The 18,055-nt window shown below is 39.6% G+C and overlaps 1 protein-coding gene across 4 annotated transcripts in view; it reads left to right on the top strand.

Moving 5' to 3' along the window:
• Nucleotides 1-18,055, top strand: part of LOC136832815 (ubiquitin carboxyl-terminal hydrolase 24-like) — a 374,979-nt gene that overhangs the window by 85,228 nt on the left and 271,696 nt on the right. For 2 of the 4 annotated variants that reach the window (XM_067094450.1, XM_067094436.1), the window contains exons 10-12: nt 8,221-8,358; nt 8,685-8,834; nt 9,027-9,182. In XM_067094450.1, coding sequence (XP_066950551.1) covers nt 8,221-8,358; nt 8,685-8,834; nt 9,027-9,182 — 444 coding nt within the window. The remainder of the gene's footprint in view (nt 1-8,220; nt 8,359-8,684; nt 8,835-9,026; nt 9,183-18,055) is intronic. The other 2 variants (XM_067094461.1, XM_067094444.1) reach the window with 1 other exon arrangement.

Here is an 18,055-nt window from a genome sequence, read left to right as displayed (position 1 = left end):
TCTCCAGGCTTTTACAACCGCCTTTTTCTTGTTCCAAAGGCCTCAGGCGGCTGGAGACCAGTCCTGGACGTGAGTTCTCTCAACCTTTTCGTGGAGAAAACCAGTTTCGATGGAGACGACGCAATCCGTCCTCAATTCTCTTCGTCCGGGGATTGGATGGTCTCAATAGATCTGCAGGACGCTTACTTTCACATTCCGATCCATCCCGCGTCCAGGAAGTTTCTTCGCCGTTTTCCAGGAGAAGACTTATCAGTTCAGGACTCTGTGCTTCGGTCTGTCCACAGCCCCTCAAGTATTCACAAGAGTTATGTCCACTGTTGCCAAAGCTCTTCATCTCAGAGGAATATAGATCTCTCTCTATCTAGACGATTGGCTCCTTCGTTCCCCCAGTCTCAGTCTCAGTGCTTGGAGGATTTGAAAGTAACTCTCGACTTGACACAGAAGCTAGGACTTCTAATCAATTGGAAGAAGTCTCACCTATCTCCCTCACAATCCAGGATCTATTTAGGAGTGAGACTGGAAACAGTTCCTTTTCTGGCTTTTCCGTCAGATCAAAGAATCTCGGACTGTCTCGCAAAAGTCCAGAACTTTCTGGATATGGATACCTGTTCATAAAGGCTTGGATGAGCCTCCTGGGAACTCTGGCGTCAATAGAAAAGTTTGTCTCCCTGGGGAGACTTCACATGAGGCCCCTTCAATTCTACCTCAGGGAGCAATGGAACAGGAAAACGCTTCCAGACTCCTTCTCCTTTCCAATCTCGGACCGTATCAAGGAGGATCTAAGGTGGTGGTTAGATCGAAGAAAATTAGAGAAAGGTCTCTCTCTTTTTCCGTCGAACCCGAACCACGAACTGTTTGCAGACTCGTCAGAAGTAGGATGGGGAGCGACGTTGGGGGTAAAAGAAATTTCAGGTTTGTGGAATGCGACAGAAAAAGAATGGCACATCAACAAGAAGGAGTTGAAAGCAATCCACCTGAGTCTCGTACACTTCCTACCTTTCGTACAGGGACAAACAGTTCTGGTTCATTCAGACAGCACCACAGCGTTGTCTTATATAAAGAAACAGGGGGGCACTCATTCTTACTCCCTCAGCGAGGTAGCAAGAGACCTCCTTTTGTGGGCAGAAAAGCACAAGATTCTGCTCCTAACGAGATTCATTCAGGGAGCCCTCAACGTGAGAGCGGACTCCTTGAGCAGGAAGCACCAGGTTCTGTCCACAGAGTGGATTTTGCACGAAGAAGTGTGCAAGTCGCTGTGGAGACTTTGGGGTCAACCTCTGGTAGACCTGTTCGCGACGAACAAGTCGAACAGGCTCCCAATCTTCTGCTCTCCTGTCCCGGACCAAGCAGCCTTCCAGACGGATGCAATGCTACTGAATTGGTCGGGTCTGGACCTTTACGCCTTCCCGCCGTTCAAGATGTTAGTGCGGTGTTGAGGAAATTTCAGCACCACTCCAACACCAGGATGACGTTGATAGCCCCCTTCTGGCCTTCCAGGGATTGGTTCCCAGTTCTCATGGATCTCTTGATCGACTTCCCGAGGAGCCTTCCAAACAGAGTAGATTTACTCAGACAGCCCCACTTCAGGAGATTTCACGAAAACCTGTCAAGTCTGCGGCTAACTGCGTTCAGACTATCGAACGTCTACTCAGAAGCAAAGGATTTTTCAAGAAAGCGGCTCAATCCATCGCTAGAGCCAGAAGACCATCTTCGATCAAGGTCTATGAGTCCAAGTGGAATATGTTTCGTTCATGGTGCAAAGATCATGACATTTCCTCTTCCAGAACCTCGGTGACGCAGATTGCGGATTTTCTTTGTTCTCGGAATAAGAACCTTTCTGTATCCACACTTAAAGGTTATCGTAGCATGCTGGCTACTGTTTTTCGTCACAGAGGTTTGGATATCTCTAATAACCAAGATATAACGGACCTTATTAAATCCTTCGGTACCTCTAAGAGGTCAGATGCTAAAGTTGTTTCGTGGAATCTTGATGTAGTCCTGAAGTGGCTTATGTCTGAGAAATTTGAACCTATGGATTCTGCTTCTTTAAGAGATCTTACGAGAAAACCCTCTTTTTAGTTTTGTTAGCTGCAGCTAAGAGAATCAGTGAGATCCACGCCTTGGATAAGAGAGTAGATTCTCTGCTTCAAAAAGCAATTTGTTCTTTCAAACTGTTTTTATGGCCAAGAACGACCCCTTCGCACCCGTGGCCTCGCTCTTTTGAGATTCCGAGTCTGTCGGAATTGGTAGGTAAGGAGCAGGAGAGGTTCCTCTGCCCAGTCAGAGCCTTGAAATATTATTTGCGAAGGACTAAAGATATTAGGGGTCCTTCAGATTCCTTATGGTGTTCGGTCAGGAACCCTCTTAGACCAATGTCCAAGAATGCCATGTCCTTTTTATTAGAGATCTGATTTCTGAAGCTCACTCCAATATTTCAGAGAATGATTTTAAAATGTGTAAAGTGAAGGCTCACGAAGTGAGGGCTATCTCTACTTCTCTCGCTTATAAAAGGAACCTCTCCTTCAAGATATTGTGCAAGCAACCTACTGAGGTGTAAGTCTGTATTTGCTTTGCATTATCTCTCTAAGTGCAGACAGTGTTTGACGAGTGCAGCACGTTAGGGCCCTTTGTTGTATCTGGCACGGTAATGGGTAAAGGGGTAAAGGAGGATTAACCTACCTTTACTTACTTGTTTTTTGGAGTGTGAAGGTTTTTACGGTTGTCTGTGAGGGTAAGTGTTGGTTAGTTTTTACCCCACAGTTGGTTTTAGTTTTTATGGTTATACTTTTTCTTTGGTGTTGGGTGACCCCTTTGTAATTCATGATGTTTGTGCTGCGCCCTGAGCAGGGGCATACTTGTGGTATTGTCACGGCCATGTCCTAGGTGACTGATACCCAGCTTAAGCAATCTAAGACCAGGTCATTATACCCCTTGTTGCTCTGAGGATAGCAGGTTACTGAGGCAGTAACTGTGGAATCAGCTACCTTAGCAGGTGAGGAACTAAGAAATTTTCTACATTAATAACCTTAATGTTTCCAACAACTCTTTTTAGCTGTCATTTGCCCCACCTCCTAAAAGGTGTCAATCAGCTATATGTAACTAACAGGTAAGTTGTATGTGTTAAAATGACATTTTTATTCTAAAATAATGTTTAACACATACTTACCTGTTAGTTACATATCTAAAAGCCCACCCTCCTCCCCACGGGGACAGGTAGGCAAATTATTCTGAAGCATGTTGGAATAGTTCCTAGTACCCCGACAGAGGGCAGGTAAGAGCGATCACCCGATATTGGGACTGATACTGCTTGCGCTTTGAAATTTTGCCATGACGTCAAGACTAAAGCTATATGTAACTAACAGGTAAGTATGTGTTAAACATTATTTTAGAATAAAAATGTCATTTTTTGTAATGCATATTAAATATTTAGGTATTGTACAGTATTCACCTTCCCAGTGTTCCCCCTATCTAGTGTAAAAAGAAAATGGGACAGTTTCAGTACTGTATGAGAGAAAATGGATGTGCCTGAATATAGGGGTAACGTGAATAGTTTTCTTACTTAACTGTAAGCCACCACATTTGTTCCGACACGATATACAAACCGTTGGTCCATTACATTAGGAATTACTTTCAGCAGAGCTGTTGAACTTTTGAACAAAGTGGTAAGGCAGTTAACTAGCGCCTGGGAGGCATGAGTACCGCCTGCCCGGATGCAAACATTCCAGTTTGCTTTCGGCCGTCGTGCACTGCAGACGTGTTTTCTCGCTCTTTGCCCTGACCGCCTTTGAGCTGTTTCCCGGTGGGATCTTTCTTGTTTTTTCTTGTTGTTAGCATCATGAATGTGGACAAACCCATAAGCCCTCCTTCCCCCCACGTGTGTGTCCTGGGCTGGGAGGGAAGAAGTGTAATACTTTTTGTTCTAGCATAGATATGGACTCACACGCTCTCTGTCCCACTTGCAGAGGATGTGTGTGTTCTCGTACCTGACCTCACTTCTACCTGGCTGCACCTGGGTCTTCCTGGCGTTCCATCACTGGAGGGCCTGGTATCCCATCTGTCCGGCACTCTGGTGACGACCCACTCGGCCACCACATCCACTGCGGCTACCGTTACCATGACATCATTCAGCAAGCTGCTTGTGACAGTGGCCTTGCACTTGGGCACCCAGGTGTCTGCTGCTCCTGCCACGCTCCACGCCGTGCTGCTGCCTCTTGGCTTAATCAAACTAAGATCTCAGCAACCTCTTCAGATCCTCGGAAATTTCCAATAAGAAAAGCCTGGCTTAGAATTTAGACATTGTTATGTAGTGGCTCTCAGGTCCTATCTTCGATCCTCTCCGTGCTGCCTCTTTTAAGAACCTGACCAAGAAGACTCTCCTCCTCATGGCGTTGGCAGCTGCCAAACTCATTAGCGAACTGCAAGCATTCAACAAGAGAGTAGGTTTTTCACATGGGGACGCGGTATGCTCTCTCTCTCTCTTGGTTTCCTTGCCAAGAGTGAGGACGTGTCCAAGCCATGGCCTCACTCGTTAGTCATTAAGAACTTAACAGACATCCTCATACCAGAGGAAGAAGAAAGACTCCTTTGTCCTGTGAGAGCCATGAGGTGCTACCTTCAAAGAACAGAAAGGATCTGAGGACCTTCAGACAATCTCTGGTGCTCTGTGAGGAATCCTTCACATCCCCTGTCAAAGAATGCTCTTTCTTTTTTTCTGAGAAGTGTGATTACCAAGGCACATTCTCAAGTTTAAGAGGATGTCTTACATACCCCAAGGTGAAGGCTCATTAGGTTCGGACCATCGCGACTTCTCTAGCTCTTTGGCATATGTCTCTCGAGGCTATTCTGCAATCAGCGTTTTGGAAGTGTAGGTCAGTCTTTGCTTTGCATTACCTTAAAGACATAGAAACTGTGTTCGAAAATTGTTGTACTTTGGGTCCTTTATCCGCAGCTGGCATGGTGTTGGGAAAGGAAGCATAGGGGGCTCTCTGTTCCTCTTCTTTCCTCTTGCCTTGATGTAAGGTGTTAAGTCAAAGGGAAGCCTGGGGTACATCATACCCGAAGCACCCTCCAATTTTTAATGGTTGGGTGGTGATTTTTATTCCAGTGTAGGTGACAGCATTGTATTTTATTCTAGTCTACCCCCAGGGCACGAGCACCCTTTTTAATCTTTGACAACCATCAGTGAGGTTCCATGGCTGCAAAGTACCCACTGAAGTAGGGGCGATTCTTGGCCATGCTGCCACGCCCTCTACAGGTTGAGACGAACACCAACTAGAGGTAGTAATACCCACCTGCAGTAGCTCTCTTACCAGGTAAGGAACAACAAGCATTGTACCAATGCTAGCAACCTTTCTGTTTCAAAGTCATTACTTTTATTAACGTTTTGGAGTAGAATATGTCCATGTATCCCACCTCCTTTCAATGTGGAATCGGCTATTTAATTACTTGTTAAGTCACTTATGTAAAAATGATATTTTTATGATAAAATAAAGTTTTATATATACTAACAAGTAATTACATAATTAGAGCCCTCCCTCCTCCCCTCAGATGGACATCAGGCCTCAAACGAATTGAAGCCCTCTGCTGAGTTGTACCTATCAGTCCTGAATGTGAGCGGGGCCTTGTCACCTACGCGAACAATGTAGGGCCACCGCGAAATTTGAATTTTGTTAGACTGCCATGGTAGAAGCTAGTAGCTATGCAATTACTTGATAAATATATATAAAGCCTTATTTTATCATAAAAATATCATATTTTCCCAGAATGTTGGCACACACACAGCGGGAAGCAAAACAGTGGCATATTAAAAATTTTAGAAGTAATAAATATGCAATATAGACAGAAACCACTCCTGTCACGGAACAAACCAAAAAAATCTGTCTTAATATGTAGATAGAATAATTCAGTATAAAAATGTAGAAAGAATGTTCTCTCGAAATCCAAACTTATACTTTCTTCATTCAAGTCTTCAGGTTGTTGTAGCTGGTTCTTTTTCATATTGAATAAAACCAATTATGATGGGTTTTGCATGTGTAAAGTGCTTTTCGTCAACACTCATTGATGCCTTCACCTTCATTTGACAAGGACAGTCCGTTTTGTCTGATGAGATCCCTCAGAACCTATCTTCAGCATTAATCTTCATATCCGAAGAATACTATTTATTACTGGCTTTGTCAGTAGTTAGCAGCTATTCTAACCAGGACATATTGGAGGAAGACCTCCCCCAGCTCAAGACATGGTTCATGAGGTTCATGCCTTTTTATCTTTGTAGTCCTCTAAGTTGTATGTGCAGCTCATTGCCATCCTTAGACCAAGTCAGTGGTTTTGTATACTTATTGGGACATCATCAAGGTGAGACATGTTTATTGGTTGGGAGGGATGTGGACCATTCATCCTAGTCATATACATGACCCTCATTCCTCATGTTTCTGGCACATGTTAAAAGCATATTGTTGTAGAATGCCTGTCTCTATGCCTTGTGTGATTGGAGAGTCTTTTACATTTGGCATTCCTTGGTACTATACCACCCTTTGCCTATGTGGAAATTTCTGTTGGTTCCAACCTGATCATTTGGGGAGAGTGTTGTGGAATATCTGTCTCTATGCCTTGTGTGATTGGAGTCTTTTACATTTGGCATTCCTTGGTACTAGGCCACCCATTGCCTCTGGAAATTTTTATTGGTTCTAATGTGATCATTCAGGGAGAGGATAGACATCTGCTTTTACAGTGTTCTCTTCAGGCTTCCGTCTCTTATCTTCATCCACTATCCTAAATGTCTGTATAGGCTTTTTGCGATAGATGGATTCATAGTCATGGTGAACAAACATTGTTTCCACAAAATTAGACCTTTATGCAATAAACTCAGAAATAATTGTTCCCCCTCCCTTCCCACACATTCTTCATGGTTGAGGGTGGCATGGAAGATTGAAGCCTTTGTCCTTCATGATTCAGGAAGTTGTGCAGCTGGAGAGCTACTGTTGCATGGAATGAGGTTATTTGTGATTAATTAGTTTTGTATTATAAAAGTATTTTATCTTGTAAAACCATTGGGCTTTGAGTGACTTTGGTTGTATGGTGAGAATGGAGATTTAAAAGTTGGTGGAAAGGTATAATTCAGAACATTGAAGAAGAAAGAGCCTGAAAGACTGTCTACTGGATGGTGTTGAAGTGGTGTTAAAATAGGTTGTCCTTAGTGCCCAAAAAGACCAAGGGTATGTGCAAGATTGAGGCAAGCAGTGCATATTGTGTAAGGGGCTGCACATTCCAAGTGAGCCTTCTTTGTAGGTACATAAGCAGTTATTGTGAAAATTTTCTGTTTAGGAATTCATCCTTGATTCAGGCTTTCCTTGTCTCAGTTGGTATGGTTATGATGTTTTGAATTCCCTTGCAGAAAATCTATTTGATTCCTTATAAATTAATTTTGCTGTTTCACTAGTACTACCAAACTTTGTCACCAACTTTTACTATATTGTCTCCAAACTAATTCATCGGTCATCTCTGGAGGAATGCATTAATTGTATAAATAATTATTGAGGGTGTGAATATATCAGTCTTTTTACACTATGCTGTCTAAGACTTGTTACATAGCCATTGGTTCATGGATACTAAGGGTTGTAGATAAGCAGACAAGTTTTGATCTGGCTTCATCATCACCTATCATGCATATCTCATTTTATCTATGAGCTTATAGGTAGATCAAGAGAATATTCATTCTACAGTGGTGTAACTATTTTAGGGTGAATAAGTCATTCCATCTCATTGAAGTACATGCCTGATTTTATGATACAGAAGTAGTTCAAGCATCCTCAATGGTATATGTAAAACTATATGACTGGAGAGCTAATCTCAACCTGCAAAAGAAGTTGAATAAGAGGCGATTCTATCAAAACATTGAGAAAAAGGTATAAGTAAAGTTAATGTAATTTAATGTAGGGGATGGTTGGGGTGGGGAATATGTTGCTTCGGCAACAAAGATTATTATTTATGAGTTAATGAGTTTCTAATGGTTTGTAGGTAAAACAGAGGGATTCTAATGGTTTGTAGGTAAAACAGAGGGATTCTAAAGTCACAAAACTATTCCATGTAGTTTTTGTTCCATTTTATTTCTTCTATAAGTTAATATTTACCACTTTACTCCTGTTTGTTTCTGGTCTTTCTCTTAATTAAAGTAAAAAAAATTGTTTATTGAATGTAGAAGTCATTCCAATTTCTATATTTCAGCTACGTAAAACATATATTGTTCGTTGTGTAGAGGACATCAAAAGAAGCCCAGCTGTATATCTACCTCTCAAGCAGCTTCATTACTTGGCTCAGTCTATTACCAAAGGGGGTGGAGCATCATATTTTAAAACAGAAAAAGTAAGTTCCATTGGGTTCTTGTTTTAGTCGTAATTTGTTCAAAGAAAACAAACATTTTTGTTGTTGTGGGTCATGTTTGTTTGGTCTTTAGGATGATGTGAATTTTGCTGAAATGGAATTTTTATCATTTTCAGGAACAAATATTTACTAAGTAGTACAACAGCATTGTGTAAATTAAGTTTTTCTTGAAATGAAAGGGAATATATCCAGTGCAGTTATGTACAATGTTATTTTCAGGTACTGTTGCTGCTAGAAGACAATCAGCCTTGAAAGTAAATACTGTGAAATATGCTGAATGACAATTAACTATTGAATTAATTTTTCAGGCAACCTTGTCAGAACTAAATCGCAGTCATGAAATTGTGAAGCTAATAACACAAAGTCTTGCTAAGTGTCATGCTTTGGCTGTCAATACAAGTGGTCAGCAACCACCACCACCCTCAACCCTCATAGATGGCAAATATACCCATGATGATGTACGTTGTTATATCTTTTTTTTATTGGATATGTATTTTTGGAAAAAAACAAGCACTTGATTTCAACGTAGATGAAATATATTTTTGCGTAGGTTTTATTTATCATCTTATAGCAAAACCAGTTTATTTATAAGTTTTGTCCAAGCGTGTTTGGAGAAAAAGTGAAGTAAACTCCCATTTCCTTTTTTTCAGTATATGAAGGTGCACCTGGAATTTTTACAGTTTTTATTGAAGGAAGGTGATATTTATCTTGCTTGGGCAAGATGTAAAGACATCTGGGACACGCTTGTGGGTAATCCTAAAGCTTCTGGTCATGATAAGGAGGTCAGTACCTCTTTGGATGCTGAGGTTAGTATTAAATTTTATTCTTCTGTTGTAGCGTCTTGCAGAGCTGCTTGGTCGCTTCATCAGCATGAACATGGAGCCAGATGTTGTACACCTTTGTTCCTTATTGTTTCTGCTTCTCATGTGAAACTGGGAGATCTGTAGAAATTTTGTTTTGATGCTTTATACTTATTGAAGTTCTCAAGAGTAACTGCAGTTATTGATTGTTAAGTACATCTTTTTTTAGCTCTGTTAATATAGTTAGCTGTGTTTAAGCATGCAGGCCTCCATAAAAATAAGACTTAATATATTAAAAAGAAATTTGGGTAGTGAGGGCCATGTTATGGTTTTAATGATGTACAGTAGATATTTCTGGTACCAGGACATTAAATTAACAAGTCAGTTTTATTTTTTTGTGCTTCAAGTTAATTGAGCTTTATTATCAAGGAAATCAAGCTTTTTCTCACAAACAAATTTAAATCTAGTTCAAATTCGTGTTTGTGGCTTATCTGTTATGTACAATGAACAAAGGGTTTATAGTATGAAAAAAGAATTTTATAAGTGAATGATTATTGAACTTGTAAAACGATTGTTCTAGTTATAATGTTAACAAAGCATATTGAACTGTTTTAAGTGTTAATGTTGTGGCCATATACCAGAAAGAGTGTTGGAAGATAAAAAAAAAAAATCAAGGTACCATTGATCAGTGATGTAATGACTGACCATGTGACACAGGCTTGAAGATGAGATCTAATATCTCAGATAGATGTAGAGATACCATGGAATGCAAGCGGTAAGAAATAAAGCAGATAAAAGATAGAAAGTACCATTATATGAAGATAAGAATCAGGAGGCTATGGCAAGCTGAAGTGGAAGTAATACCAATCATCCTCAGAACAATTGGATTGTTGGAATCCTAAGTAAACAGGGTAGTAGGGACCAGATCCTAGGTGTCAGGGTGCAGCCTGAATCCAGACTTGGAGATACCAACCTGGCAAGGATGTAGAGAAAATAATAATGTTAGAGCTATAGTAAATGTGTTGTATGTGTTGTTTACCCTTTGAATTCCAAGAGACAAACAAGAAAAAAACAAAAACTAATGAGCGCCTATTTTTTTACTGGTCAGAAACAGTTTTCAGGGTCCAAATGAGGTTAAGGGGAACATAACCTTAGATTTTTTCAATATTAGTTGTCACTGTTTATTTACAAAAGCAGTAGTGTATTGGTTTCAGTTTCTTAAGCCTGGAACATTTGAAAGAAGTTGAGCAATCCAACCCTTCTCCAGAGTTACATGTCTATCTTCCAGATGTCATAACCTGTTGCCAGCCATGAGGCCAACCTTTGGTAAAGTTTCATAAAAATTCTGACAGAACCATCTGCTCAATCCTGCTAAATAAGAAATACCAAACAAAAGATATCTGCAGCAAAGGTACCTCGCTGTGCAGTCTACTCTTCAGATTCCTTCTTGGAGCAATATATGTATCCCACAGAAAGTCCCTTCTCACCAAGTTACATTTTACGTGACTGTAATTTAGACTCAGGAAGAGTAGCATCCCTGCCAAATGGGTAGCACCTAGATTTAGAATCCCGATTTCAGGGTAAGAGCACTGCCTTTTACGTGGACACTTCTATAAATGAAGCATAGACTCACAATTGTAAGATGTGGTCCAGCTCATGAGTAACACCAGAAAGCATTGGCAGCAAGATGATAAGGATTAAGGGATTGAATGCCTTGTCTCCTCAACTTCAACTCTGGATGAATGATAGATGACCTTGGCTGGATCCAATAGGCAGTGGTAGGGGTCACTGGCCTTGTCAGCTACAAACTGCCCTCTGCAAGGAACTCACTACCCTTTAGCATAATTACCAAGTGAATCCTTGATTGATTCTGCCACATAAATGGATAGTCACAGTTTAGAAATGGACCTTAGTTTCAGGCATAGGGCTGCTAAGAATTTCCCAGGGTATAATTACTAAGGATACACTGAAATAAGAAATTAGAATGTAAGAACCATAGATCAGATTGGAATGGTAGAACTGGCGGAAAGTGAATTCAGCACATACAGACTGGACACTTAGTTGTGTATTATTATAATTATTCAAAAGATAAAACCTATTTATATGAAACAAGCCCACTGGGGCCATTGACTTGGAATTCAAGCTTCCAGAGAATGTGGTGTTCATTAGGATGAAGTAAGAGTAGGTAAAGGGAAATACAGAAACAGCTCACTTATTAAAAAAGAAAAAATAAAGTAAATAGATAAAAATGTATTGAAATGCAAGGAGAATAGTAGGAAGGTAGTAATGCATTGCATTTCCTCTCGAACTTCTGAAGTTTCTATTCCATGATATCATCGGGGATGCTGTTCCACAGTCCAACGGTGTGAGGAATACAGGACCTCTAGAACTGAGAAGTTTGACAGCGAGGCAAATGTACTGCATATTGGTGCTACTGTTCAGTGAATCTGGTTGTTCTCGGCAGGTAAAGGGAATCAGGGCTCAGTTGTTAATGTGAAAGATCTCTGTTAAAATGCAACTTAGAGAAAGTGACAAACTAGAGACCATCCGTTGTTGGTCCAAGTCATAATTGCTGCTGTTAGGAAACAGAAACCTACCACAATAAAACACTGTTTAAAAGAGATAAATCTTTGGCAGAAGCAGACATCCACACCAGAGAACAGTATTCTAGTAAAGGAAGCACAAATTACCTAAAACAGGTTGCATTGGTTTTATCACTGTTATGAACATACGAGGCCTTATGAACAATACTTAACTTTCGTGCAGCATTTGCTGAAACTTTAATTAGATGTTTCTCAAAAGTTATATGTGAGTCAGAAATTGCACCTAGAATAATTACAGCTTCAGACTTATTCAGCAAAGTTACATCCTCCTGAAGAGGAGGATGAGGTGGAAAATCTGTACGAGATCTGCTAATCAGTAGTGTTTTTTATTTACTGGAGTTCAGCCTCATATCCCAATGACTACACCATTCCCTAATCCAGTCCATGTCCCAGTTGAGGCTGAGAGCAGCTTCATTTCTTATACATGGAGACTTTACTGCACGCACAAGTGCTGTAACATCAGCATACTGAATAATCTTGTTTTCCAGGCCAACAGCCATATCACTTGTATACACTGAATATAACAGTGGACCAAGAACACTACCCTGGGGAACTCCAGACACAATAGGTCTTGGTTCACTAAAGATCCTGTCCACGGCAACTCACTGCTACCTAGTAAGGAAATCTTTAAGTAATCCTAAATCATATCCACCCACTCCAAGATTCTGAAGTTTATAAATAAGTGTCTTGTGATTTACTAGCTCGAAAGCTGCACTAAAATCTATTTGAGTTACTGAACTCAAAACACTTATCAAGGCTCCCTTGCAAATGGCAACTCAGTCTAAAAGAGCATCATGGGTACCTAACTGCTTCCTATATGCACATTGACTATCAGCTAATAATCCTTTAGATTCCACTTATTTATATAGTGGCTGCAAAGAAATTGGAAAAGAGGTTGGAAGGAGGTACTAGGTGTACTCATTGAAGGAAGAGCAGATTGAAATGGTGGAGGAATAGGCATGATCCTAATGCCAAATGTAGAAAGGACACTGACTGACTGGAGAGCAGTAGGCAGTAGATTGCTGCTGGAAAGATTTAAGATAGTGCAACATGAGTATTAAGTGTGCTATGCACCAACAAAGATATCTCTGAAAAAACAAAAGAAGACTTTTATGTACTGCAGAGTGTTATAGATGAAAAACCATAGATGTAAGAATTGTTGTTGGTGATGTGAATGCTGGAGTTGGTATGAACAAAAGTGAAATGCAGTTTATTAAGTTTTATGATGCAAATAATTTAGTACATGAAGGTAATCTTTTTTGATAAAAGGACAGTCATAAATTCACTTGGACATCTCCAGATGGCAATTATAGCTATTTATTAAGGGGAGAAAAAGAACATTAAGCAAGTTTATGAGCTGCAGAGGAGCAGATGTTGGCAGTGATCACTAACTTGTCAATGCCACATTATTTTCATACTTAGAAACCATATGAAGAACCTTTGAAGAGTGCTCTGTCCTTCACTTTACGTACAAACGTAGCTCCGATGATGTCCTTCCGTTCCTGGACGTGCATGTGCGACAGACCTTGACGGGCATGCCATCACGGTTTACAGAAAACCAATGAATCCGGGCCTCTGCCTTAAGGGCTCAAGTGAGTGCCCGGACAGATACAAGAAATCTGTGGTGGATACTTACGTCCGTCATGCACTCACACATTGTTTCACTTGGAGAGACACCACCAGGGAGATCAAAACATCAGCCCAGACACTCATAAACAATGGGTTCTCTAACAGAATAATGGAACATCAAACAAGAGCCACGACAGACAAGTGGCATAGCAATCAAGACTCCACCAATGAAGAAAGCATAAAATAAAAAGATCATAAAGAAAATGTTACTCCTGTGACAGAAGGTGAAAGAGTCCAGGTAATTATTTATTACAAAAATATGAGGACAAGCCACCTCATCCTGAAGAACAACCTAGTGCCTAAAGAGACAGATTTGAAAAAAGTAATGTCATCTACGAGTTCGCGTGCCCGGTGGATGGATGCCACCACTCATATATCGGGATGTCAACTACCACGTTATCAAAGCATCTCTCATGTCATCTACAAGAAGGTACCATATTCAACCATTGTAACCTCTAACTCTCTCTCTCTCTCTCTCTCTCTCTCTCTCTCTCTCTCTCTCTCTCTCTCTCTCTCTCTCTCTCTCATGATGGCGTTTGGTGCCGGCTGATTTTTTATATTTCTCCTTATGATGGCAGGGAAAAATTCTGTTTCTTTCACCACATTAATGCTGAGATTTTTTTTTCTAGAGTCCCTTGAGAAACCGTAGGTGTCGTTGGTCTGGTGTTTGGTTCATAATTTCTGTGTTCTTTGTAAGCTCAGCTCTTTCTGGTCTTTTGTTGTGATTTTATGCCCTATTATTATTATTATTATTATTATTATTATTATTATTATTATTATTATGAGTTTGATTAATAAGACCACAAGAGACATTTTGAGAGTTATGGTCACTATGCCTTCACTGTGGGTATAACAACCATACTTCTAAATGTCTTTCACATTAATTTTATGAGGAAGTGATTCATGACTGCTATAGGGTTATATATCAAGGGATTCTGGATCAGCCCACTCTACTAAATCCTCCCTACTGACATAGAGCATGAATGATGGAGGCTTGAATGTTCAGCAACATTGCCTTTGCTTAATACCTAATAGGAGATACTTTTCCTGTCCTCCATAACCCACAGGAACTACCCATTCTTTGTAGAAACTCCAAAGCCCAACCAGTCATCAAACATATCTCAGATCCCCACTCCACTTATTAGAACAACCCATCCACCCACCCTCTCACCCTTCCACCCAGGTAGATGCAGTGTCAGCCTACAGTTACAATCTTTGCAGTCACTGGACAGTGAGAGGATTGCTAGGCCAATAAACCAGTCATGTAACAGTAACAATTCATAATCCCTCATACCCCTAACTCTGTACCCCAATACCACATCTCCATTCCCAGTTTGAAAAATAACCAGGTTGTTATTAGATGGTGATTACATGAAGTATTGTCTGAAAATGCTAGAAAGAACTAGTATACTTTCCCCAATGAATATTGGAAACTAAATACTTGACCTACCATTTGAAGGAAAAAAAATAAGTAAAAGAGAGAAAAAAATTTGAGTGCAACTTAGATAGTAGTTGTCTTCAGTACTAGAGTAACAATAATCATAATATTGTAATTGTACATACCAGACCCAAAAATTGTATAGTGCCCTCATTTGCAGCCTGAATGCCCCCAGACACACCTATTATGGTAGAAGTAGAAAGGCCTGAGAAAGACTGTTTGCACATGTGCCTTTGATTGATCTGTTATTTTGCTCATCTCAGGGCTGCAAACATCAGGTTAAGATTAATCTTTTTGGCTGTTTTGACAGTCCTAATTAATTCTCAGTCATTGTGATTCTTTTCTGTAAGTTGATTGGATTTCAGTGTAATTCCTAAAAAATTACTGTATACAGTATTTCCACATATAAGAAAACCTTTAAATCCTAAAGTTCACCCCTAAAAATTGGGGGTTGTCTTATACTACCATTCTTGAAATCAAACCTTGAATTCAAAGTGATGTTTATCAGTAGGCTAGCCTCGGCCTTTTTGCGATAACCACTGACGTACATGAAAAGATTCATATTATGAAATAAACTGATAATAAAGGTATAAAACCATTTTTACGTTATATATTACTGGGATATTCGAGGAATAATTCGATATCAATGAAATCAACTTTAGCCCAGGTGAGAAAATATAAACTTTAAGTTATGGTTGCGCTCAAGCAACCTTTATCTTGAGGTAACCTTTCAGAAATTTTAATGGCAGTGTAATTATTGTAGGAATAACATTTAGGACGACATTATATTGAATTCATTTTTCATTAAAAATTCATTATCATTTTGCTGGTAAATAACTGTTTAGAACAATCCAGTCATATGAACAATAATTATGTACGATAAATTATCATATTGTTAGGGGCTTGTGATTGGCGATGAGACGTAAACAAAACAAAGTTTCCCTTTTAGGCGACGTGTGTAGAAAAAACAGTGATGTAGAATCAGCTTTGTTATGTCATTTGTTTTGAATTATCAAGGATACAGTAAGTAAAACAGCATTTGTAATAACATCATATTTACGTAACCACTATTTCATAAGATACCAGTTGTTGCAAAAGCTAACGTATATACAGGTGGTTTTGTAATTTAGCAGTCGTCTTATACTACAGATATAAGATAAAATCATGAAAATTTGCCATCATTTTTTTACCTCATCCTATCTAAAGGTCATTTATATATGGTACTTACAGTAATATCAGGCAGTCCGTTCTTGGTTAACCCGAAAATCGCGGGTCGAAAATCGTCAAAAATCATAAGAAAACCTTACTTTTAATGCTCTGGCTGATTGAAAACGATGTAAACTGCAATTATTGAGTTTTAATCAAAAAACCTTCAAATTATGATTATTCTGCCATTTTGGGGCCATATTTCTTCCGTCGGATCGGCGTTAAGAACCCCGAACATGCGTCGTAAGCCAGAAATAATTTCTGATGAATATATTTGAAAAGCGCCGTAACCTCGAACGTCGTAAAGCGGAACCGTCGTAAACCGGGGACTGCCTGTATATTATATATATATGAATGTATTATATATCCATGGCTGACGCGCTGATAACTCTGGCGATAATAAAAATCTCTGCTTAACAGAATGCCGTTAACCTGCAGTGTACCTTCTTAACGATGCTGTTAACCGAGGCAGTACTTAAGGGTTTTTAACAGTGTCCCTTTGGCTACTGCCTGTAACCTCTTTTTAAACCTTCTACTTTACATCCATTGTAACTGCCTTTCTACCACCTTTCCATTTTTTTACCAATTTTTTCCTTTATTTGATCTTGTAATTGTGAGAATTTCTACTGTTACATCTAAATTTTTAAGTCGAAAGAAATATATATAAGTATACATTTTTAAAATATAATAAATTAAGTTAAAAATACTTTGGCCAAGGACTCATGCATTTGTGGGTTGTTTCTGTGAACATATCTAGCCATTTTTTTCATATAATTAGTGATGTTACAGAAATATTCACTTTTGTTTATTAACTATTTTTATGAACTGCTTAGTAGTTAGCAGTAATAGGTGTTTTGTTAGGTACCTGTTTTGCCTTGCATTTTCTTAATTTAGGTTTATTTGTACTATATTTGTGATTTGTTTTGCCATTATATAAATTACATCTTGTTCTTCAGCATATACAGTAATTGTTGTGTGATGTTTGCTTGGTTTTTAGCATTCTATGTTATGTTTATTAGTATTGCTACATATCTAGTGTATGTGTTGCAGCCATGTGAAGTGTTGTGCTGTGCTTTTCAACATTTGTGTTCTTGTAAGTATGCCAAAATAAATTTGTCTTTTATGTTGATGGACTTTCACTTGCAGTGCTATACATTTCAAGGCGAGTCATGCTTTTCCTCTCTCACTTGTGAAGGTTATCAGTGTTGGCTTGCCCACAAGTGAGAATAAACAATAAAACTGAAGGATGTACTTAATGCAGCCTTCATATCTGCTTTGTTTATAAATCTTCAGTGCCCTGATCGGTGTTTGGATCTTAAGCTTCCCTTGTCAGTGGTAAGGAACACCAGTCATTTTGCAATGTCCTGCTCAGACTGATTGTTCACTTGTCTCTTTATTGGCTTGCTTAGTGTGTTCTGCTCATTGCTCAGTGAATAGACCACTCCTTTGCCACTGGCTCTTCTGTAACTGACTGTACACACATTCCTGTATATCAGTCCGTCTGCCACTTTGATGCAGGAGGAATTGATGTTGGGCTTGTCTTCAACCTAACTGCAGGAGCACATCTTCGCTTTAGTATCGGTCATCTTTTCCTGGTTGTACTTCTGTTTTGTTACTTTACAACTTGCTGGTGTACCCTCTACACCTGCTGCCGCTTTTGCTGGCATACTTTCTACACCTGATGCTACTTTTGCTGGTGTACCTTCTACACCTTCTGCTACTTTCCCCATGGTATTGGCTACTCCACTGATACCTGATGAGCCCTCCTCCTCTGCTTTCCTTGCTGCATTAAAGTTGCCTCTATGATGCTGTCTTCTGCTATTCTGTCTGCTGTACTAGTAACTGCTTCATTTGCTCTTGGTGTTATAATATTACTATTGGGCCATCTTCTTACTGGTGCCCATGGTTTTGATGACCTTAACTCCTTGATGCTATGGCTGTATGGTGGTCTTCATGACTGCTTGCAGTACAGATATTGCTGAGGTCCTCATCAGTAACATTTG

The sequence above is a fragment of the Macrobrachium rosenbergii genome, chromosome 4, assembly GCF_040412425.1.
Source record: "Macrobrachium rosenbergii isolate ZJJX-2024 chromosome 4, ASM4041242v1, whole genome shotgun sequence".
Classification (NCBI taxonomy): domain Eukaryota; kingdom Metazoa; phylum Arthropoda; class Malacostraca; order Decapoda; family Palaemonidae; genus Macrobrachium; species Macrobrachium rosenbergii.
Note: the sequence above shows the minus strand (reverse complement) of the source record. Positions and strands in the feature narration are given on the sequence as shown.